Raw genomic sequence first — 26,214 nt, 5'->3', positions numbered from 1 at the left:
ATGTTTGGAAAATCAGAGAACTCTTTAAATCTTTTTTCCAATCAAATCACTCGCTTTTGTCCAATGAATTTGTAGAAAAAAAGATTTTTTTTTTATCGTTTAATTCCAAACTCACAGACCTCGTTACGTCGGCAAGTTTACAAAGAAACGATATTATTCTATCATTTTGCCAGGGAAAAATTCAAATTTATTGTCTGATTTTGATTGAAAATAAGCTCATTTTAATCGCAAATACATTCTCCTTAGACTGTGTGTGTTAAATAAATATGCAACAATAATAATTAATTTTTTTTGCTAATTCGCGACTTTATCATCTGAAAATTACATTGATTGTAAACGTTGGATTTCAAAAATTTTATTATTCAGCAACATACGAGGTCTAGATAAATCCATCCAAGACGATTAGCAGCGTATTGATTTTCGAACAAAATAAGTTATCGTTCATCGGAATCGGACAAACTGTATAGATTTCTGTATAAAAAAAAAAAATTGTAGAAGAATACGATTTTCCAAACGTTGTTAATAATAGCTGAGTTTTTATGGTTAGAATTTAGTATTTGAATTTTGTTGCTGAATAACGGAGATTTTTGTTTTTAAATCGTACTCAACTTCATGCGGTTAACGGAAAGAATGAGAAGAGAAGATTTTACTGAAAACTGCAGGAAAAGAAGGACACATGTTGGTTTTTGGTAAATAATACTTATGCAAAGTATATTTTTTGCTGTAAATGTAGCAGATTTTAATCTGCACAAAATAGTTTTCACTGTTTTTAGAGTGAATTATGCATTTTACGAAGTATATTCTAACAAAAAACGTGATATGTCTCTCTTTTCCTGCAGCTTTGAGTAAATTCTGCTATTCAAATACAAGTTTTTTTAAAACCCTTTCAGTCGCACATTGTTCAACTAAAAATTCTGCCCTGAACTTTATTACTCGGGGTTTCTGGAGTCGCTGATCACGAATCCGAGGTCAGAATTTGATAATTTCTAAATCCACGATGGCGGATCCCATATGACGAAAATAAAATCGTAAAAACTATCAAAATTCGATATTTCTACCCAAAACTTGTTACTCCGGTGTTTTCGGTGTTACACGAAGTAGCAATAAGGCTACACTGATAAAAATTTCTGTACAGAACTTCCTACACCGTATTGAAACCTTTATTCGTACCAAATACAATAAGTCTACTAAACAATTAAGTGAATTCAAAGTCGCTGCAACGAATTTGCAAATTTGCAGCCTGATTTCGCAATTTGACAGTTCTTCCGTACAGTAAAAGTGTAACAAATCCAACAATAATTTTTAACATCTTACAACATGGAAATTTTCGAGATAGAAAGCTGAGCTTAAACCTTCGTTCATTCAAGTTTTTTTTTTGTTTTTTGTTTTTTTTCACCTCATTCTCTCATTCACCCTTAAAGACCCACCTCACTGAGTAGGATCTGCCAGCCTTGGACGTCATGGCGCCCTTCGAATAGCGTGGATCAAGCTCGTATCGATTTTCCTATGGTGGTGGCTTCCCCTAAGTCACCCTCAGGGCCGGTTTTACGCTCTATTCGAAAGAGACCATCCTCTTGAAGCTCGTGAGACGCCGGCAATCGATACCTCGCGGCGCCAGAAGCTTGCGAGCTTTCCCGCACAACGAGCTTTTTCTGCACCGTGGTTTGTATATTTTTTTTCACTCCTTCTTTATTTTATCGAAAAAGAGTTCGAGACCTCCGGCAATAATCTTTTTATACTTTTATTGTTATCCCCGGTTGAAAATTCCTGCGCTTTTTACGACCCCGAGAGTCGAACAGTGACGTTCACTGAATTTTTAACCTCCACTAAAGTCACGTTTTTTCTACCGTATGCCGGCGTTGGTTAAAATTTGTCAACATTCTTAAACAGCCGCATCGCTTCTCTCAGCTTTCGTCTCGATTTATCAACTTTCATTTACACTCTGTCCACTCGAATTCCGTACCACTTGATGTTTTCCTGTCGAAGGTGACCAGAATACTCGTATTGTGTACCAAAGCGCGATCGAATGTGACTTTGGGCAGTGTTTCTTCGTCCCGTGTTATAATAGAATTGAAAATTTGCTCCGTAGATACAAGTTTCAAGTTTAAAGTAAAATCAGTGTCATGAAGCGTTAAAGTAACTTGTTTGTCTCCTTCGTCTTCTCCTTCTTCTCTCAGCTATACTTCCTACAATTATTTCGACCACAGCGTTTCGACAGCTTCGTAAAAACGAGTGAAAACTGAATTCGTTATAACTAATTGTGCAACTAAGAAGAAAATAAAAAAATAAAAAAAAGAAAACAAACGTAGAAAAAATTATCGTTTCCGGATTATAACAACGTCTTTTTCGTTTTCACGCACCTTCGCACAGTCCGCATACACAAGACACGTTACACGTACAAATATTGGCTAAAAAAATATCAGGCCAAGATTTTTCAGTAATTTTCGCACGCCGTCGAATTGGTGCACGGTTATCGACCGCGTTGCGGTATTTTTCACGCGTTTTATACTACGGAAAAACGCAACGACTTTGATAATTCTGCCGCAATACAATGAGTGGATAATTACGTATGATACGCAATTTCACACCGCTGCTTGCGGAATTATTTCGCGTTCAAGCTGCCAGCTAACACTGCACCGAAAACTCGAGCACCCGTAGATTCTTGTCCGCACTCTTCGACGGTCTCGCGTCGACTGACAGCCGCACTGAACACGCTCCCTCTGATAACGTGATCCAGGTGTTACGGTCACGACGAAGTCGAAGACGCCTCCTCCGAGTGGCTTCGATAAGCGAACAGGACCCAAGGATTTTCAGGAATAAATATTTCGGAAGTAAAATTTAAACACAAGTTGATCGTATTCGAAAAAATAATTTCTCGCACTTTTTGAATAATGCTATTCGATTCCTAATCCCATGGGATCTTATTTGGTTTCTAAAGTTAATATTTTTTTTGTTTTATCATTTTCTGTAGTCGAAGAATTTATCCTTGCGATATTTATTGTCATTTCATATTCGAAAGAATAATTTCTCGCAGATTTTGAATGAAATTAGTTGATTCCTAATTCTGTAAAATATTATTTAGTTGCTGAAGTTATTGGTTTTTTTTTTTCATTTATTTATTTACTTTCCGTTCCATCATTTTCTGTATTTACAATTCATCTTTGCGATATTTATTGTCTTGTCATAATCGAAAGAATAATTTTTCGCAGCTTTTAAATGAAATTATTTGATTCCAAATCCTGTAGACTATAATTTGGTTTCTAAAGCTATTATTTTTTTTTTTTCTTCAATCGTTTCCTGTAATTAGAATTTGTCGTTGCGATATTAATTTTCTTGTCTTTTGCTCTGAATCGTACATGCAGGATGAATATTCATCATATTCATGGTTTATCAATGATTTCGTACTATATAGACGGAAAGAGAATTTGTCGGAGTACTTTCCAAATTTGATTTTTCATTTAAAAAATCATTAATTATAAAATACTATTAGTGTAATAGTCAGTGTTCCTTTTTTTCTTCACAAGTACAGCGTCTTTCTACTAAAGAAAAAAAAAATAAATATCTTTGGACTAGCCAAATATACTACTATATATATATATATATATTTATTTTTTTGCGCAATATTGCAGTACCTTTACATCGATACGTCGCATTAGATTTGAAAGTATCACTACGGTAAAAAATTTGCAGAAAAAAAAAAAAAAAATTAGCGTTACAAATATTCACAGTTCATCGATAATCGATTCAATTTTCAAGGATATAAATCATGAGAACCATTCGATTTTACCACAGATTCTTCAGCCAGAGAAAATAATTCCACGCTCATCAGATCAGGGTCCAAGAATTTCCGTAACTCGCCTCAGTTTTTTCCTCATCACGACAATTATTGACGGCATATTGTACGCTGATGAATAAATTGCAATTTCTCAGTCAAATGATTCGATCATCGTCAGATTTTCAAGTCGATCGCGGAACGAATTTAAATTATCTACGATATATATTTTTCTTTAAAATAAAATAAAGTGTGTATTAAACGTTATACTGAGAAAATTTGAACGAGTCGTTTACCTTGAAGAATTGTCATGTCTGAATGAGCGCAATTTTTTTGTTTCAAAATTAATTTCTCCCAAGAGTTCGGTGAAATTGTTCATTTTCATCATTTTCTTTTTTTTCTCCGATGCATACATTACGTATCAAATTTTTCAGAATAAATTTTAATATTTATCTCGTACACATACACACACACACACACACATATATATATATATATATATATATATATATATATTACAGAGATTTCAACGGAGTAAAGCTCTCAACAGTTCAGGTGAGACTCTGTTTCCATTATTGCTTGTGCATTTTCGAGATTATTTTTAAAGATTCCTTACGGTTACGAGCGTCCGACTGACAGCTGTGCCTTGTCCGTGGAACCCGCATTCTATTCCTCTATACGTATATCCATACATATGTGTATACGTAAGGCGTGTGTGGGATATAGTGCATATAACGAGTAAATGCACCGCATAGTCCGCAGGGTCTAGAGGAATCGAGAAAGGCGGTTCGAGCATTTCAAGTGCATTATATTTATATGTGTGTGTATGTAGGTGTATATATATATATATATATATATATGACAACTAAAAGTACGCCGAGACCACCAAAGATCTTCGAAATCCATCCTCCGCGTTGAATTCATTCATCGAGAGAACTGCTTCTCGTATATGCAGTTCTATATTTAAATCATATCATTCGGAGCTCCTGAGATCCCGTCGTAGCTATTTCATTTCCATTATAATTGTCAAATATTATAATATAAGCTCATTAGCAGGAATTTTTCCTAAAATGTAATTTTATATGCACGTAGTGCAATAAATTTTTGACGTCATGAATGCATAATTTTTCTCATACCGTTGTTGATGTAAGAAAATTGTCTTATTATTGTAAAAGTATCGACCATGATTCAGCCATGACAAAATGCAAGAGGGAAATTTTTTATCACCACTATCTGATCATGCGAACAATGCGAACGATTATTATGGCCGATTAATCATAACTTGATTTGATGTGAATTTACCAGCGTGAATTACGAACGAACGAAACAAAACCGTTGCAGCATCTGCATATCGACCATAATGTCTGAACCAAAAATTTTCAATGAGTAATAAAACTCCCTGCAGTAGCGTGAGAGTTGAAATTGAACAAAATATTTGCAGCAAATGCAGCAATGTCACGGACGAGAGTATTTAATTGTCACTTCATCGTTGCTGTTGCGCGTTGCAGAGTGGAGAGAAAGTCGAAAGGAGGAAGAATGAAAATGAACTGCAAAAAAAAAAAAAAAAAAACACACACACACACAACGGTTCGCATGATTCACGAATTTCGTTCACGAATTGCATATGGGTGCGGGTGCAACGCGAGTGCAAACATCGCTGGGGAGGAAAAATGTTCCAGACGGTGGTGCAGACGGAAAGAAAAAAAAAAAAAAAAAAGAAACGAGCTATGCGTGTAAGTTAATTTCCAAACGCGCTTGATCTTGTGCTTCTTTTGGCTCATATAGTCCATAAAGCTCCCGCGAAACAAACCACGTAAAGCACGTGTCTGCATTATATTTTTACCCCTCAAACCAAGTCGACCAGCATTTTCGAGGGCCGAAATCCAACCAGACGAGTCTTTCCTTACGCTGATGTATAACTTCCTTTTGGACTCTGCATTACTTACAGTCGTTCAAAATTTTCGAGTTATACCGCGGTGAGAAAAGCAATCGAAATTGTACTTCGGAAATTGAGGAATTCTGTTTTGTCGAAGCGTGACGGAACAAAGATATTATTATTAAGTATTAAATTATATTACCTGTACAAAAATTATGAAGTAACAGTTTCAGAGGAGTAGCTGAAGATGAGAGAGTAGAATCTCTAAGAAAAGAAAAACTTTGCTAATTTCAATACCAAAAGCTGCACTACCGGTTTTTGAATTCCGAAAGATCGTTTTGTTTCTCAAAGAATCTTTAAAAAATTGCTTGACAATGATTTTATTCTCATCAAAGCGACAGATTTCGTTTTTAAAATTTTCTTACCCACTGAGGAGGTTGATGAATAATCGGTAAAAAATGAATCTTTTGCGAAGAAAATGAAATGAATTATTCATTAAAATTGAAGGAATTTCGTACTTATACCACAGCATCCTGAGATGAATTCGTCAATATTCAAGCAACAGTTTTAGCACATTGAATGATTGGTCATTGCTGTTGACTCTGCTGTGATACATCATCGGTAAAACCCCCAAATCGGGACGAGGCTTTACAGAGTCTCGGGTTGACTGGAATGCGAGTCTTGCTTCTTGCGAAGTTAACTGTACTTTCCCTCAACGCAGAACGAGAAGCTGGTTCAGAGTATAGCCTGCTGGTACACAAAACCGTCCGATACTTGGTTCGCTGTGTATTTCTCCGTGTGTGTAAGAATTGGCGTAGTACCTTGCACCGATTGTGTAAACGCTGACTTGAGCGGTACTACGCGTATGGAAACCATCAGGTCCGAATAATGCCGTTAAGAGGGTAGCCTATCGCATCTCAATGACTTTTTTTTAATAATTTTTGTTGAATTTTTTTCAAACATAACAGAGGAAGTTGTAAAATAATGTAAAAAAAAATTTTTTGTTCGTTTTTTATGGTAAATCTCGCAGGTCTGGTCGCGTGAAGTTACTTCTATTTAAATCTGGCTGACACGGTATCTCAACTTTAAAGCATTCGAAAGTAAAAAAAAGTACACTTGTCGGGTAACTTCAAGCGTCCACACCGGCGAGATTTACCATAAGAAACAAACAGATAAATTTTCTGTGTTACTTTACAACTTTCTCTTTTACGTGTAAAATATTGGATATTTTTAAATAAATTTTACTATAAAAAAAAAAAAAGAAATGTCATTGAACGCTGAGACTACCCCCTTAAGGGGGTGGCCTGATCGATCTTTGACGCCTATATCTTCATTATATATCTTTTTCCAAGTATCGCAAACCTGAAAAAGGTCTTAACAGCATGATTCTGTCTACAATTCTGAAGAAAAACACTCCAATGCATTTTTATTTTAGGAAAAAATAAAGAAATGGAGTGTTTTTGTTCAGAAACGCGTGCAGAATCATGCTGACAAGTCCTTTTTCACGTTTGCGATACGTGGGGTTAGATATTTGAAGATACAGACGTCAACGTTGAGATCGACCACTTCCTTAAATCATCCTCGATCCGGATTCAAGCTGTGTCACCATATGTGCGCATATTTCTCGGCGCGGTGCTTACCGTATCAACACACCCTTCACCGTCTCCCGAAAAGGACGTTATCATAAGGGAGCTATGAAAGCTTCGAGCCCTGCTAGAATCGCTTTCTTACTGCGACCTTATGGCCCGTGTATTTTTCCCGCAAACAAATATAAACCACGTTTGGGTTTCGGAGTAATGCGTTACCGAAATGGGAAAAGTCTGCCAGAGCATCCAAGACATGTAGCAGGCGGAAGGCAGTCTGTCTGAACGAAGCACATTGGACGTAGTTCGTTTCGTCATACTGAGAACACGAAAGGATGTCGAACGAGTTCAAACTGTCGTAGTCCTTTTTGTTTCGTCGTTAAATCCAGTTAGAAGATTCTGAATGCACAGATACAACGATCTATTTTGGTCTCCAAGCAATTTGGAACGGGTTCGACCTAACGAACCTGATCAATTGTTATACGTCTTATTTTTCCGAGAGTGAAACCTACATCCACGGAATGTAAAAATTAGTCGAGTGACGTAACTGCGTACGCGTACAACACCGTATTACTGGGTGGTCAGGGATTACCATTCAGTGAAGAGCTGAAGAATTATCGAGGTTTCGGTGAAGCGAGTTCATCGGACAAGGATTTTTTAGTATTTTTCTCACTACGACGACGGTACGTCACGTCACGCTCGATTCACTGTTTACTGTACCAATAAAATGAACTGCAAAGAACATACGGACCCAGTACCCCTGACAAAAGAGTTGGCATACCTTAGCCTAATTACGGAGTTGGTTATAAATGACAAACGTCAAAGCTTAAACATGCTTAGCGATAGCTGCATTGATCACGCTTGTCTCATTATCGTCTCAAACCAGCTTGAATAAGGTACTCTGACATGAAAACACTTCTAGCCATGCATCAGGGTAAACTCGTTGGAAGACCCCACCATGCTGTACCCTAAAAGTAAGACGATGCTGCACAGTCATCAAGGAATTCATGATTCCTGATTGGAAGTTAAACATTTTTTAACGGTGCCAGGCGTAAATCCACCATTCGCTTCATGTCCCACCAGAGGGTTAACCCTGTGTATACGTCACTTGTATGTTCGGCATATCATTCGGCTGTTAGCCGCACCCATTTTTTAAAATGTTTATCAGACTGACGTGCGGACAAAACCGCACCCAGCTATAGCAATTACTTGATCAGTACGTTATTGTTAGTTTCTTGTAGTGTAGGTGACCACTGATCAAGATCGAAATATAGTTATTAGTAATGTTTTCGACCGTCCAGAATATGATTGTTGACTTTCTGTTCACCTATTCTCACGGACAGTCTAGTAACGATCCGTTATTGTATCAGTCAAATGCCTCGTGACCTAGGTTCATCTCGTGGCTAAAGTTGTTCGAAAGAAACTCGAACGTTCGGGGTTAATTGGTAAGGACCCCAATAATCCCGGACGTGGAGCACGATCGTATAATCGAAGATAGTTATTCCCAGGCCGGAGATTATCCTCATTTCCCGCGAATAATAAGTGAGTCATGCCCCATCTGTCGAAGCTTTCAGCTGTGTCGCCCTCGAGCAACACAACTTCCCATTCAAGTCGATCCTTTGTGCAGTTCATCAACGTCGTAAATAGCATCATCGATTTCTAGGAGGGTGAAGTGATCACGCGAATACAACCGATGTTTCCTCTTCAGTTACACACAGCTGCTTATTCTCGAAAGTAGGAGTACACATAAAACTTCACGATCCAATGGTATCGCAAAATAAATCGATCCTGCTGCTGATGAGCCTGATAGATTGGGGCCGGGAGCATGCGAATGGATAAGTTGAGTAACTGTCCGAAGAAATGCACTGCCAGCGAATGATACTATTGGGTCGAAGTTATCCAGGAGAAGCATCAACGCTGTGATGGAACTAGATGAAGAAAAGTCGCCTCACAATCAGTCTGATGACCCATGCAGATACAGATACCTACCCATAACGTTATCCCTTTGTCCTGTTACATTATACTTCATGGCCTCGGGCCAGTCTAGCCTCACCTTTTCTCCTGCCAACTTCAGTTTCCATATCGCCAATGATCTTCTCTAGACTATGTAGTGAGCTCGGAGGTGCAGCGGCCACGTCGACTCTGATATACCACGACAAAAGCTCACCTTTTCACCGTATTGAAAGAACTGTGTACCCTGGCAGACTGCGCAATTCCTTCGTGCGAAATTATCTTCTCATCTCATCAGGATACGCAAAAGTTCATGGAAACAACAATTCACAGAGTAGCGCAGGGTATGGTGTTCATTGTGGTAAGCCACTGTATGTGTTTTGCCGCTGACGGTGCGTCGCATAAGCCCATTTGTGCTTATCGCGTCCTCTTGGGAGGGCTGATCGTTAAACGTTTGTAATAATCAAGAGCCATTAAGATGATTGGCGTTTTTTTATTTGAATTTATTGAACTAAAGCAGTGTAAATGCCTCCATAAAAATAATCCATCCTTGTGGGAGTCGCTGCAGCCAGCGAGTGGCTATTAACGGTAATAAGTTTCAATTGATTGTTGCTTTTTTTCCGATAGAAACTAATGATAATCACGGACGCAAACAGCCCTCTCCTGCAATATCGAGCATCTGGTACGCTGTAATCTGCACTTTCGTAACCTATTGGCCGTAGTGATTTGTCATAGTCGGTTATTCACGAGCACACGTTGAAAGGCTGGAACAACTTATAAACTGCGTAATATCTTTTTCGGTTTTTGTTTGTTATACACTTTCTGCGTACATATTTACAATCTCGAATTTTTTGCTCCAAACAGAATAACAAGTTTGAAAGTTCGGTTGGATGCGGTTGAAAAAAGCAATTACCAGTGGAGAATGCGGCGAATTGAGTTTCTGATACGACAATTTAAAAGGAAGTACAGGATCGATTCAACGGGTTTATAACAACAGTACGTAGTTTCGCACGGGGGTATTAAAGGCAACTTTCAAAAACAAATGACTATTATGGTAAAATATAATGAGACGTACGTTGGGTAATAAATCGATTACGCAACGCCATATCCGCCTAAAGGCAAAGGCGCGTTCATGCAGGTGCAGTACCACGAGATATTCCCGCTTGTAGAAAGGTTACTCTCGTACAGACGGGCAGCTTTGTTCGCGTGAGATTCTGATACAAGATACCTTTTGTACCGCTTATACCGGGACACGACAGACTCCGAGACCTACTTAACTCGTTCTCCGATTAATTTAGTATCGTAATGTGTATCAATGGACTTCCATTCGAAGTTTCGATTTCAAAAATCGCAGTTAACGGAAACCGATGTGCGTTTTTCAAAATCGGAAAAACGATCAATCCTGACGAGTTTTCATTGCAAAAATTTGAATCTACGATATCGACGAGTAAGTCTGTTATTCTGTAACCGAATAAAAGTTCCAAACTTAATTTTCGAAGGTTATCACCAATTATACCTAGAGTTTTTCTTGAAAGGACCTGCTCGTAGCGCTCGCAATTCAACTTGCTTGATTTTGATTGGCTGACATCCATGCTCGCAAGAAAAAAAATAAATTCCCTAGAATCGACCGCTTGACAAGTGACAGTCAACCATAACCTCTCGCCTATTAAGATCGGCCGGTTCACGGCGTCGCCGCCACGATCCATTACGTATCCGTCAGTCTGCCTACCGTACCTGGTAACTTTTTTTTCCGAAGTCGGCTACGCTTATAAACTAGGCGAGTTGCAACCGTCGAGAAGGTTCTTCGAAGAAAAATTCTCGGTATCCGCAGCAAGAAAAGCGTTGCATTTAGTGATGAAAAAAAATTCCTATCCAATTTTTTAATCCAAGAATATAACCTTGACGTGACGTGAAAACAAAAGCCTGACAGCCTGTCCGGAGTGCTCTGAGCCTCGATATTCGTACAATCAACTGAAAACGATCAGACGATCATTCTCTTTTCGGTACCATATTGGAGAGCCTCGCCCATATGCCGAGTGCCGTGAAACACTTTGTCGATAAAAACGCGACGGTACTGATATCCGTAAATAGAAGACGGGAAAAAATGTTACGATCACGCTCGTAGACTGAGGTCAAGCTCTGTGACCTCCGCAGCGATTGTTTCACGAATTTTAATCACGGAATACGAAAGTTTCTTATATCATCCGCTCGTCGCACGCGCCAAGTGTCGTTGCGATGGTCACAACTGTACAGAATCGTCAAGGTTTTTGACGACCCTGTGATTAACCTACCCATAATGCATGACCAGCTGCCGAAAAGGCCGTGTGCACGATTAATACTCTTAGCCAATAAGTCTGCAATATCCGGCGTTAAAACATAATTTAGCTATTTATTTGTTGAATTATGCTAATCAGTTGCGGTAGGAAATTTGAGAAACAAAAAGAAAATTTTACTCACATGAAGAATGATCAGCGCCAACTTTCACCGATTAAGTTCCTCTTTTCACAGAGTATACCTAATCTAAAAGTCTATTGCCGATTTGGTAATTGACGTCAACGGCGTGGAGTTAATTATCAACTACTACCTTACGAACTGCTGAACTTGTCAGGTTAGATTAACTTTCTCCGTTCTTTACGGGTTTATTTTGGTAACCAAATCACACATCTTTTATGAAAAATGCCCCAAGAATGATAATCAATCGATTTTCCACTAATATCATTAAAATATGAAGTACATTGTGCACTAATGAGGCAAATGGAAGGTTTTGCTTCTTCGAATTGTGTAGGCACTGTGATTCGCCATGGTTGTTCACGCTTCATGCTTGTTGGCTTGCAGTGGTTGATTTATTACGAGGAATCGATGTTGTTTTCCGGGTATATAACTTCGCGAGGAAATTATACGTTGCAGATTTTTGAACAATTTACAGATTGTGGGTAACGTAAACGTCACTACGATTCACCGATACTTTTGTCATTCGAAGAACACGTGATTCGAGATCACTAATATTGAGTTCAAAGATTTTTCGATCTTCTTGAAATAAACGCCTCGTAGAGTTTATACAAATGATAGAACAATAAAGATGTACAGCTTAAAAGTAATCAGTTGCACCAACGGCAGAGTTCCGTCTAAATTGTAGAAAATAAAATCATGTACCTTTCAGTTTAGCGAGTTTGATTATAATCTGTTTGAATCGTGTATACAGAGATACTTTGCCTCGTGGTCGATTCTAAACAAAAACCACCATTACCAGCGGTTCGTGGTAGGTACACGCAACCTGCAACCTGCAAGTCTTAAAATAGCTGGTTATTTTTATAGAGAACAGTATAGAAGTTCTCAATTACGTTCCTAGACCGACGGAGGCTAGCAAGGATGTAGAAAACAGAAATAAAACGAGTGCGAACGGACGAAGGAACACGACGAGTATAAAAAAAAAAACCACATGAAAATAAAATGTGGAAAAAAGAGAATCGAAGAAAAACATCACTCGAGCAGTCATTCTAGAGCGGAACTACGTGTAGGCTGGCGCTTCCTGTGCGGAGTGCCGAAGCGGGCACGTTTCTTTCACCGCAAGCTCAAAGCTCTACGCGTATAGCGCGTCGTCGCGAGTGTTTTGTTTTGACGGAATAGAACTCCTTAATGTCGTGAGTTTCCTGAAGGCGTGCGCGCGCCTTAATGTAAAACGGGTGAAAGTTCTTCCTCTTTGGTAGCGAGCGACCGATCAGCTGGTCACTATTTGCAATCAACGCGATCACTGATCGATTATCCGGTTTTGAAATATGGTTGTACGATCACTATAATTATGCATTCCAGAATTAACATCTGTCATCGTTTTCGAAATGATATTATTTTCGAACCTGAATAATCACCGGGGACATAATTCAATTTTCTGATTAATTATGCTACCGGGCTAAAAGTATCTCAAACCGATTTATGGTTCGATGGAAATACCTCGGATAATGAAGCTGATCATAATTTTTTAACACTGCTAATTATGCACATACGATTCCAGCTGCCAATTTTTTTTTTATGATGACAAAACCAAGTCGTTTCTCTGGAATTCAGCCGTTCCGTTATCGTGAAATAAGGTGAAAAACTTCGAGGAGTTGGTAATCATCGATATTTTTCTATTTTCATCGATCAAGATCTAAATCTCCGGTAACACGTGTGCACTGCAGGGAAGGTTCGATAAATCTGAATCAATCTGAGAGCTCGTTATATTTACAGTCCGCTTCCAATTTCCTGCATGCTCGTCGTTTCTCTCTAGTCACCGGAAATTGATGATTGATCGATTTTCACTAAGCTGCATATTTTCATAATAAACAGTACCTTGTAGGTATATAATTAGACGTACAGCAGGTGACTTGTACGACAGTTTGTCTGCTTCACGTTAAAAACTCGTTCAGTCATTATCCTAAAGTATTTACACTTGTTTACTTACAGATTGAAAAGAATTTTCTGTGTTACTTGAAGTGTGTGCGCATAATTTGAATGGCCGATTTGCTTAATAGGTTGTTAAGTAGTCTAATAACTATCTGCGTGGAGATAATTGTATGATAAATATTCTTAAACACTCTGATAATCGCTATAAAGAAAGCGGTTTGCACTCAAGCGACGTTCTTACACGGAGTAACAATTAATTTTCCAACATCCTGATGCCGAGTACAAGCTGCAATTCACCGTTCTCTACCAATCGCTCTTCGACCGAAATACCTCAAAGAAGCGAACGTTAAACCGAGCGATGGCTGTAAATCGAAAGAAGTTAAAAATGTCCCAAAGAAATCATTCATTTAGCGAAAAGCAGTCGAGTAGGTAAATTTGAAAGATAGAAACAAGAATGAAGTAACAAAGCCGGATAGAACAAAGTGAAAAAATCAAGTCACACCATCGCAAAACCACCAGAATCATCATTCGTTTGACCACGTAACTCGTCGCTATACTTTTCGAAAGATATAAATACCGGTTGGTATAACGTTACAGTGGAGAATTAGGCTATTGAAGATATTATGTAATTTGGAATGATTGGCTCAAGGTCATTCGGGGGCCTGTGGTTGTACCAAAGACGCAATAGATCGGTATGAAAGAAAAAAATAGAAAAGAAAGAAAGAAAGATAAAAATTCCCCCAACTACGCTGCCTCTATTCATCCTTTTCCTTATCGGCAATGACGATGATGAATGTACTCGATCATTGTACCCAGCGGCGTGCGTGGTTTGAGTAATGCTGCCTGCATTGTCGACCGGGTACATAAATTTTTTACAACTATATCAACAACATACTTCATTGCTCATTCCGCTCTGGTACACTTGACAATGGCCTCCTTCGCCACCGATAGTCTATGCATGTACAGTACCCAAGTATACACGATTGGTGTCAATAGCATAAACGCACGCTATCGCAAAACGTCTAGTAAAACCGGACACGTACTTACCTGATGCTCTGTACCTACATTTTTACATCGGACAATTGCCGGTCTGTGCGATGCAAACCGTGTAATGATAAAACGTTGCACTCGGTGTGCTTTTATCACGGACACGGGATAGATTTTGCGGCAGAAAACAGTCGCGTTTTTCCAAGTTTAAGCAATTAAGTTTTCGGTTAATCCATGTATAATTGTCTATCCGAAGAAGCTGTGACGATTTAAAGAAGCCCGCCTAACTCAGAGTACAATTTGACTGATTTAGTAGGTAAACTCACAGGTGAAGCCTTGACCTTACTTGCGGTTACTTTTACGATTTCCGTCTTCGCGATTTCTCACTCTCAACTCCTTTGACGACGACCGAACCATTGACATGCATCTAATCGGTACAAATATGGAGTTTGCTCTTCGAAAACTCAAAAGTTTATCAATTCTCGATATTCGTCGTACTAAATAATAATAAAAAAAAAGAAAAAAAAATACCTGTCTTGTACAAACAAACCAGGTCAAAGTATTGAAAATGTACAACTAATTTTTTAAAACTGCGAAAGGGTACAAATGGAAACCGAATGATGAATCGTTGGATGCTCGTGATAAGTTTCTTACATCTGTACATTTTATTTATACACGTAATATATACATTTACACCGAAATAATTTCAAGGATTTGACAGCATTATTATACCTTGTCTTCCGTCACGGAGAAAAGTTGATGAAAAATTGTTTTTTGATCGACGAAATTGTTCGATATTTTTAAGCAAAGCATGCAATCGGTGAAAGTGCAGTACGAAGCCTTTTCGAAATGTTATTCGCGACGCGGTCCTAATCGAGGACTCGAAAAGGTCTTCCAGTTCTTGGTTGGCACTGCGACTCGCCGAAGTCGCGTTCTCGATTCTCACCACGGTGGGCAATTAGTGTTAATTTACATATCCGTAAGCCGCAGCCTCGTTAATGCGACTGCAGAACGCGTACACATGCATGTGTAACGTAGGTACCCTACAGAGCTTACACGCATCATCTGGCATCAAATGACACAGTGTCACCATGCAGAGATGGAATATTATACATACGTGAGTTGAAGACGGTCTGAAAACAATCTCTCCCCTTGTCTCATGACCCACAAAGACTCCTTCGCTTCCTTTCGCTTCTTTGCATGCTCTATGTCTCATTGCAATATTATATATAGGTATATGTATACGTACAATACATAAATGTAATGCAGAGTTTAAGTTAAATCCGCTTTCCTTGTTCGAGGGAATTTCCTGAGAATTTTTATAATATATGCTACCACATTTACGTACATGTACATGCATGGGGCATTCCGCGTAAGACCAAAATGTCATCGACCTTTTTTGATTTCTTTCGGTCGAAAATAATATCTCTAATTTTTCGAAATTTTTCCGACAATTTGTGAAAGTGTGGTGATCTCACGAACTGACAAAATATTTTTCACATGAAGTTGAATGTTTTTAACATCGACGAAACTTTTTTATAAAATCAGGGACTCGAAAACACGTCGTTTTGTCGCGATTAGAAATAAAAAAATGGACTGAGAATGATGAATGTTTTTTTTTTTTTTTTGTAATGCTGTTTTAGGAAACAAATAAAAATTTTATTCATTCTGAATGGTGGTTTCTTGTAGTGAAAAATAAAATAAAAAAAAAAAAAACTTGGCCTTGGTAAAATGTGTTTTTAGTTCAAATCATTAATCGATTTTATTCAAGGTTCCTCTACTGATTGAGTTTTTATTACTTTTCTTCGAATTGAGCATTGTTTTCTTCGTTTTACTTTTGAAAAAAATAGAAAATCGAAGTTTAACAGAACCAAGTTTTTTTTAATTACATTTCTGACTACAAGAAACCATAATTAAAAATACATTCCAAGAAGAAAAAAGAACCAACATACTTAGCACTTTTACCTCACGTTGAAACTGTGATATAAAAATGTGTTTTCACGTCCCTGATTTTACAAGAAAGTTTCATCGATTTTAAAAATATCCATCTTCGTATCAAGGATATTTTCTCACTTCATGAAGTCAACGCACTTTGAAAAAAATTTCAAAAAACTAGAGACATTATTTTTCACCGAAACAAATCAAAAAAATTCCCATGCAATCAGAATCCCTGGGGATCGGGCCAATGATTCGTAGCTTTGACATGGAATGCCCCATACGTACATATGTACAGCGCATAAGTGTACTGGTTCGAAAACACCGATGTCCCACTTCTGATATTCGTATAGCAGCACCCGCACATCGGTGCAGGCAATTACCGTTCCAATCATCGAGTTATTTGGTTGAATTTAATTAAGTGCTCCGAAAAGGGTGAGATACGAGAAAACAGCGTGTTTTTTCTATCCTCTCGGTAAAAACGAACGAGTGAAACGTTACTTTAAACGACTCCGAATGACACAGCGATGCAGACGTACGACGGTATGGACTCACAATCAAGCGACATTAGTGAATTCTTATAATTATACGTGCGGAGCAATTAAGAGAAAGCACAATTGCACATCGGGTCGCCGATTGTGCGATTGGTTTTTCCAGTTCCTAGCAGTTCGCTGCAGACATAATGAATCCCGCTTCTCGCAGGCGTCTCCGAATACATGATTATACACGGTGCTGTTCCTTTTTGCCGCACATTTTCACGAAGCTGAAGAGAATTCTAAAAATACATTTTACCGCCTCATTTCGCTCCGACGTAAAATAAAAAAAAAAAAAATATCACAAAAAGTAAAAAAATCCCTCTTTCCGGTTGTCGCGATGAGAAACTGAAACTTTACCGCGTACCAACCATACGTTATTCAATTCGTGAAAGTATACCGGGACAATTTCTTGAAAGTTGAAGATCAACCGCGCATGCGCCAAATAATTCAATCTCATTGGTCGGCGAAATCTTCCCGCAGCGATATTTTCGTTTGCGATGCAGGCGGGCCAACGTACGCAAAATCTGTACGTTTGAATTTTCAAACAGCATAAGCATTAAATTTCGACCGTTCTTTGAAGCATCAACTTTCCGACCCAATAAACAATGCTTCCCAAACCTTTCCGAGTCATTACCTCAATTATTTGAGATTCTAACCTCGAAAATTCGTATCAACCACATCGCCGCTAGAAAGAGTTTGACAGCTGAAAACTCGGGATGGCCAGCCTGCACGAACAGCTGATAAAACTCGCGCATGCGCAGTTGATTTTCAAGTTTCAAGAGGTTGTCCCGGTATATCGGCGGGTATTGCTCTTGGACACTGCACAATTTGACACTTAAAAGTTCAAGTGAGGTTTCAAGTACCGACGCAACGTGCAGGCCTGGCTTTTGTGTCTGAAGCTGCAGCCCTGCAGTTGCGACAATTGACAGGTCACCATGGGAATGTTGAATAATGCAACTACCCACGCAACATCAACACGTAAGCTGCTAAAGTGTTCAATTTTTGTTCGATATCCCGAATGGATATGGGATAAAATTTTATTTCTGCGATCCATTATTTCTGGCATTAATTTATTTCAACTAAAAAATTGAGGGCCTTCAATTACTATATACTATACGCACTGTATGCAAAGTGAACTGCGAACGTGTCGAGTTTAGTGGAAGAATTTATACGTGAGCAAAAATTTAGACACTTACACAAACAATGTACAATGTTAGGTATACGTGACACTTCCGTATGCCTTATACATTATACATATATACTCCATACTCCTTTCGGGACGTTAATCGTCATTGCAAACGAAAGTAGTTCAGCTTCGTATAAATTCTCGAGCGTGACGATAATGACAACAATTAAGAGCCCGATGTGCATATAAGTGAGCGGAGAACAACGACCATGTTGATTTTTTTCCAGGCACCCTGTGTGAGTATTTGGTCTCTGAACCCGAGACAACGAGCTAAAATAAATAGTACGAACAACTTTGAATCTGAGTTGATACGGGACGCTTTCATACACAGGATATCTGGCAAAGTGAAACCGATCCGTTCGCCATCGTTTCTCTATTTCTGTTCTTAATTTACATGTACATGCATACGTCTTCCAGCGAATGAAAGCTTATACGGTAAAAGAACTTCGAGGAACAATTGGTTTTGTAAGCTTCGTGACATCTTATTAATCAGCGTAGGACAAGTAACTCTCTCTTATCGTTAGCTGAATAATCCTCGTGAATGTCGCTTTCGAGATTTATACATCGTGCATTACGTATTGTAGCTATGTTTTACCGACGTTTTTCATACACTTACACTGCACGGATTAGGATCAACTTACTCCGATTGACGTCATTGCTTATTCTAAACGGCTGTGTTAAGATGTTGCTTAGTTTGTAGTTTATAGTTCTCTGGACTTTATTTTATCACGAGATAGTCACACGTTTAGGATTTATTAAATTCGGATTTCCGTAAGCTAAGAAGATTTTTCTAGAAACGTGGAAAACGAAATGTAAAAATTATCACCCGGTGTCTACACATCGACTTTGCATTAAAAATCGCTTGAAAGTAGTTGAAAATCTAATCGATTCGTTCAATTTTATTCCATGATAATTTATTTGGTTCGGAAGTCTACGTTCTTTACAATCCCACCAATACACTTTTTCTTATCAAGTTGTTATCGGTGAAAATTCGATTGTTCAAGATTGCGCTGATGTTGATTTTAATTAAAAAACAGAATCATCAAATATCTCTTTCAGCGGGTTTATAAAAAGTATTCTTCCCAACAAAATAAACTTCCATCGTAGAACGAAATCGAATTAATCCAATAGATTTTAAACCATGTCAAATTGATTTTAAATGAGAATTGTATACGTTTCCATCTACAAGTTTGGTATTACTTTTTTTCTGAAATTTTTAGAAAAATAATCGTAGCTCAGAAATACGTAAATTTCATAAATTCTCAGTGTTCGACTATCTCGTAATCAAATAAACCACAAGGCATTGTCAAGTGGAGTGGGTGTATATCAATGATCCGATCGTAAAGAGCTCTTCGATCATTCGGTAGACTAGTTGTACTCACATTAGCGTATTTTATCAGATAAAAATGTATACCAGTTCTGTATCTCAACTCCAAATCAAAAAGTGACATGAATGGAATTATTGTGATTGTGTTTCAATTAGTAACAAGTGATGATTCATTCCCATTTTTATAGTATAATTATCTCCTGTAATATACCCAATGTCGTTAAGGTTTTGGAAATTCTTGCTGAGGAATCGATCGGTCATAACCATTATTGTGACTCAATAAGTTGAAACTAATAGTTGAGTAAAAATAGGACTGAATCAAAAATATTCGGGATATTGCTGCATTTTTTGTACAGGAGCTTTCGACTCTCAGGAACTCAAATCTAACGTTGTTTTTGAGTTGCATAGTCGGCGTTTTGAGAAAACAGCTAAATTTGACGTGTTTTGCGTTTTCCCCAAACACTGCTACCGATAGATGAAAAACAACTTGACCGTCGTGTAGAACGGAAAATTCTACATCGAATCATGTCCTCGTACGTTGGAAACAGTTTAATTGACCAATTAAGAAATAAAAAAAAAAAATTCTCCTTATCGACGACATCTGGGGAATTTTGGTGAAATAATTTCCTTTCTCTTAATTTGTTATTTCGACTCCGTTTCCGACATATGAGGACATAATTCGATGTAGAATTTTCCGCTCTACACGATGGTCAAGTCGTTTTTCATCTGTCGATAGCAGGTTTTGAGGAAAACGCAATAAACGTGAAATCTTACTGTTTTTTTGAAACGCCGTCTACGCAATTCAAAGTTCAACTTCAGATTTGAGTTCTTGAAGGTCGTAAACTCCTGTACACAAATCGCAGCCATATCCCAAATGTTTTTAATTCAGAATTATTTTGACTGGACTAAGACTGATCAGTTCCACAGATCCACAGAGTGTATCAGATACAGTGTGAATGACATCTGATTGTTTACTCACTCCAAGTCCAGGTCTTCAAAGACATCAGAGAGGCAGGAAGCGCTGTCGAAAGATTCGGAAACGAACGACGATTGGGCGTGATAAACTCTGACGCCATTTCTGAAACACATAATTACGATACAGGAATTGATAACAGATATTCACTATCAGACATGAATTGAAGTGACTTGAATTGCACCGAGGCGTGGACGTTATCGTTCAATAACGTCATCTGCCGAACGAAACTAACTTCTTCGGCGACATGAGATCTCAATTCACGAGTGTATCACATGTTACGTAAAAATTAACCGGCATGAAACGACCTCGTTGAGGTCGCGAATTTTCTTGGTGCTCGTCAATAGCGTATGTGCACAGCTGTACACGTGTCTTGCCTCGCGAAATTTCGCACGCGTGTTCATAAACGGATTGCCTATAAGGCTCCGGTTCGGTCTCTTGGTTTGACAGATTTTTCTATCGAAGTGACCAATGACGAAAAATTTGTAGTGTAAAAATTTTAAGATTATAACGTGTCGGGTGAATATTTAAAAATCTAACGAACCATAAAGTAATTGGTGACTTATACCACCATGGCGCCCTCAAAAAAGTTTGTTTAGGTTAAAACAAACATTCTGTCAAAACATGGGTGTTCTGTATTATGTGAAAGATCGCAATGAGTTGATTTATATTTTCATAATCACCCGATATTGAGGTGAACTTTCGATAACGTTTGTATGTTGATTTATGAAGCAGAAGCTTATGTATTCTAACGTATATAAATGGTCCGAGGAATAGATTCGTCGAAGAGTATTTGTAAGGAAATTTATCTATATCAAAATAACGAAATATAATTCTACCAAACTGGATGATACGCCTACTACAATTACTTCAAAGAATAATATGTCGATGATCTAGTTTTTTCAGGAGGAATTCACCTCTGTAAGATTCTAATGCTTCAAACACATCGGGAAAAGAATTACGAGTCGATGAAATCAAACTCAATTTACCTTAGCGTCAATTTTTCACCTTTATCTTCTAATTTTCCTTTTTTTCCTCACAACAATATAAATAAACTTCGAAATAGTCGAAACACAGCTTTCTAAAGCTAGTAAGAAAATTAACTAATAAAAATGAGGAAAAAAAACAAACTTAAAAATACGTACAGTTATCGGCTGACACGTAGGACTGGCACTTGTCACGCGTGAGTACGGAGAGCGCATTAAAAACGCCAACGCTTAATAAACGGATAAGGTTATAATATATATGCTACATGTCAACCATGCTATGTTGCACGTGTATTCGTAAAACTGGTGTGGACGTCCACCCCTGCTGCTATATTTAGATATTACACAACATGTGCGTCTGCAGATTTAATTGAGTTTAATTACACCTAAGCATTGCAGGAAGGACTATGAGTTTTTATTAATTATTTCCTCTAATTATGTATTAATGTTTAAGTTATCGTAATCAAGTGCGCCAGAGTTCGTTAGCTTTTGATGACAGTCAATTTACTGTTGAATGATCGTTTTCACCTCGTTCACCGTTTTATTTGTATATTTCAAAGCGTAAATCTTAAACAAAAAACTTGGTAATCGACAACTTTGGTGCTAGATTGAATTGACGGACTGATTTTATTATCATTATATGTATATTGTATGTACAATTTTTTTTTTCTCACGTAACAAAGTGTATCGTTTAGATAATTCGGATAAGTTACAACATATTAGGTTCGTCAATGAATTTGCCACAACTGGTTTGAGCATAGATCCGTCATTTGACTCTTTGGTTGATTAAAACACCGCTGACAAACATTAAATTTCCTGATAAACAAATCAGTATTGTTAAAAATCTAATTCATATAATTGTAAGGAATTCATCGGTGAACAACATGAATGAGTTGTTTATCTTCACAGAATCTTGATGCGCGTATCAAATGGTTCTTTTTATCTAGTCGTTCTGAATAGTGTTTATAGAAGCGCACCAATCCCAATTCAATGCGAAACTTTTCGAGAAATTGTAAAACGATTAATTGGGACGAAAGGATTTAATGCATTTCATCTAAAATTGTCAACAATGGGACGTTTTCAATCCAGATTTGAGACGGCTTGTTATTGTTCTACGACTCTATGACAACCTTTGAAACAGACTGTACGCCTGACGCAGCGATGCCTGACAATGAAAAGATAAAAAATAATAAAATTACTTCCCGGACATTCGTGAATATTACGTATGTTACATAATATAATTATGTACAGGAATGTAGAGTTCTTTCAACTCGAGGACCCTCGAAACCTCAATTAATCCTATTTATTTTTATTTTTGAGATTCTGTTACACTGTATGAGATTATCTCTTCTTTGATTATCATTTTCAAAATTTTTTTATTAATTTTTTCTGTACCGGAGTTCTCGACAGTAAAAATTTTTTCCTTTGATCGAAAATCCTTCAAAGAAAGTAAAAAAAATCTCGTAATAGACTTTGACAAATATCATAACAACATCCTTAAGGGTAAAAAAAAAAACTGATACGAATCGTTAAGTTCAGATATAGATTTTTCCCTTTTATATAATCACCCACATATTTATTTTGGAAACAAACGAAGTCTTAAGAAAAACATGCGTAGTTTACTGGCTCCTGAAGCTGACGCGCAATTTCAGAAATCCAGCCAATTCTCACGTTGGTGTAATATAAAGGAACATACGGAAGACGCAAATGTTCATTCAGAGTTCAGCTACAAGGATTAACCGAAATCTAGTTTTAAGTGCCTAATAAAAGTGCCTGCAGTGGTCGGCTGGGTAACTGTGCACTCTGGCAAAAAACGCCAGGTCTACAAAACTTGGCCGGATGGAGTAGGAGATACTTCTCGAACGACGTTAAGGACGCTGGACTGCAGGTTTACTTTTACATCCTAAAAAAAGCATCTTGAGCTAAATCCGATGTCACGCACAGCGATTTCCGATACCAATTGTCGTTGAATGTGAACCTTTAAAAGACGTTTTTAGTGCCTGATATTAACCGACATTTTTCTAGGCTATTGAGTTTCAAATGCAAAAGAATGGAAATTAGAATCTCAATTTTTGGCTCGAACTCTCGGATTCTCATGGAACTTGCCATTATGAATACAATATGGATTGCGTATTTCATGCGATAAAAGCTGGCTGTGAAAATCATCGTTGAACGCGATGTCGTGCAGTATGTTAAACAGCTGTTATCTTTGGTCCAATTAGAAGTGACATTGTGTTTACAAGGTACGCATGTTTTCTCGAGATTTGTTTAATCATTTTTAAATAAGAGTCACTCGTTATCGCCCCTGATATGAGAGGATAAGGGGTCATCCCGTCTTTATTGAACAAACAAATTACCCCTGACCTCTTTGATTTCATTTCGTGATTCACGATGTAAAATTATATCCGGATGACGTCCTCAAAGCGGTTTCGAAAAAAGAACGTGTTGTTTCCTAACAAATTCTACAGTCGTTAATGAGATTCTTGACAACTACTCTTACATACTTTAAGAATTCTGCGATGATGTAAAATTTTCGTTTTCACATCCACATCAATGTGTGCTAAAATTCAATGCAATTCTGTTCATAGGGCAGGGTTGATAATTAGAAAAATGTGAACTGAAAAGTTTTTCAAACAACGGGATTTGGAGATAGCAACGTTTGCTAGTTTAGAACCCAGAAAAATTTGATAGATATCAGATAACATATTCCTTGTTGCTAAATAATTCACACTTCATCCCGCTTACAACATGAGCAGCTGGTATTATCGATAGGATAAAATTTCACCCACGGAATTACACCGATATATTCACCAAGGAAGAAAAAACGTGATGTATACATGTTAACAGAATTTCTCGGAATAACCGCAAGAATTTCACAAACTTTCTATCGGTAGGAATTGACGGTGAGCGAATCCGCGGGTTTGTCGCTACACAATATATGAAGTTAGGTTCTTACACGTGTACAAAAAAGCTTTCAGCTTACTGAAGTTCCTCGTTACGATCTTAAAGAAACGGTACTCAAAAAAAATTCGTCAAGCAGTCTTATACTGATTAGCCACTTTGTATCTCGGAGGTGTATAATAAAATTTGGCCTCTGTGCCGACAGCTGAAATCGCGATAAAATTCCAAAGATAACAGAAGAAACCCATCGGTTCATACTACTATACGCTGACGTATTATTGTTGACGATAGTATTTAACACCGCAGGTATAATATGTGAATCGGGATCGCGTTTACCGAAGCATGTGCCTTGACCTCCGACGTCCCTGCCGAGCAGGTTTCGCGACGACTTGTGCAGGATTTATTGCAGGGTGCGATAAACAAACACGAGAAAGTGAATTACATGGTATAAATTTTGTATTGATCGAATTAGAATTGCGACTTTCTCGCGATTTTTGTCGTACCGCAGCGCAGTAGACGGAAGGAAGATTATTTATATACAATAGTAACATGCTTCCTGTTGTATACTCACTCTCCGAAGAAAGTTGATTCCGACATGTTGGCGTCCATCCTGTCCCAGCAACGAGCGGACTTGCAATGCAGAAAGCAGATCACACTCAGTCCACAGAATTAACTTTACAACGCTCCTCGAGGCACTAGCACTGAATTGAGTAATGCGTTTGTTAAACGGCACTCCTCTAGGCAGCTCACACTCTGCGAGTCTCGGAGTATTATCAGAAAGTGACTGTATACGTTCGGGAGCACCTATATAGCCGCGGAACTTACTGATAAGCTCGACTTTTATTGCGAGGCAGAAATTTGTCCGTTCCGATTGCAGAGAGTCGTAAGTTACGAACCGATGTGCGGGTCACGCTACTTCCCATTTGGCCGCTTAAACAGTGTCACCGTATGGCGTAGATTTGTTTCTTCGCAGGTAATCGCTTCGTGGAGTCGTACTCGGGAACTCTGCGTTTTCTTCCAACGAAATTCGGTGCATGCAGACCCCGAAAACAATTCGAAAATGGTCGGCGTTTGTGCGTGGACTTGAGACAGTTTGATTACTGATGAGCTGCTTTTGGATCAGCCGATTCAGAACAAGGTGTGTCTCCGAGAGGCTGTTATCACTTATCGGAATTCAATATCCACGGTGCACCGCCCTGGAATGGAACCTGTACAAATGACGAGAAGCTGATATCCCGTTTGTTTTGATTCGTACGGCGATAACTTATGAGCGCGCTGCACCATCGCTGAGTAATAAATAATTCGCACTGTATTCAGTTCGAATTGAATCACTCGACCTAGCTTTCTGCAGGCCAGTTCGATTGATAACGTATTTCTGAACAATGATTTCATATTAAGGAGATGACTCAATTTTATAGCTCACATCCTAATGACCTTGCGTAGTGTAGGTATAAATACTCACTCGGAATGCGGAGATCGTTGCGATTGTTTGGTAAAGACCTTTGTACTAACATAAGATTAAAGAAAAAGATAACAGGAAATCTTTGTTCTACAGTATTACAAAGTTTTGCCCCTTAAATGATATGTTAATTCTTCTTTATAGACCGATGTATTACGAAAAGATAGTTTAATTGTCACACAGTGATAATATGCTAAAGTACTTCTCAGCTATCTCGTTCTAATATTTTGCCCTGAAGGGGATCTCGAATCTTGCTTCAACACGTCAAAGACTCCAGAAACTAAGAATTAAAGTGTCAACCAAGTGACTCACTTATGTTTTGATAAATCAGTTTTGTCTGTTACCGTGAGACGTATCCGTATC

General features: G+C 38.1%; 1 protein-coding gene across 4 annotated transcripts in view; it reads right to left on the bottom strand.

Annotated features, from left to right (window-relative positions):
- LOC124176607 (secreted protein PRY1-like) overlaps nt 1-25,168 on the bottom strand; it is a 56,813-nt gene extending 31,645 nt beyond the window's left edge. The window contains exons 1-2 of one of the 4 annotated variants that reach the window (XM_046558127.1): nt 24,964-25,168; nt 20,512-20,610 (exon numbers count right to left, since the gene is read on the bottom strand). In XM_046558127.1, the coding sequence (XP_046414083.1) occupies nt 20,512-20,610; nt 24,964-25,001 (137 nt within the window). In that variant the 5' untranslated portion in view covers nt 25,002-25,168. Of the gene's footprint in view, nt 1-1,427; nt 2,267-20,511; nt 20,611-21,650; nt 21,695-24,963 lie in introns of those variants that run through there. The other 3 variants (XM_046558128.1, XM_046558130.1, XM_046558129.1) reach the window with 3 other exon arrangements.
- Nucleotides 25,169-26,214: the final 1,046 nt, after the last annotated feature.

The sequence above is a fragment of the Neodiprion fabricii genome, chromosome 2 (genome assembly GCF_021155785.1).
Source record: "Neodiprion fabricii isolate iyNeoFabr1 chromosome 2, iyNeoFabr1.1, whole genome shotgun sequence".
Taxonomy (NCBI): Eukaryota; Metazoa; Arthropoda; class Insecta; order Hymenoptera; family Diprionidae; genus Neodiprion; species Neodiprion fabricii.
Note: the sequence above shows the minus strand (reverse complement) of the source record. Positions and strands in the feature narration are given on the sequence as shown.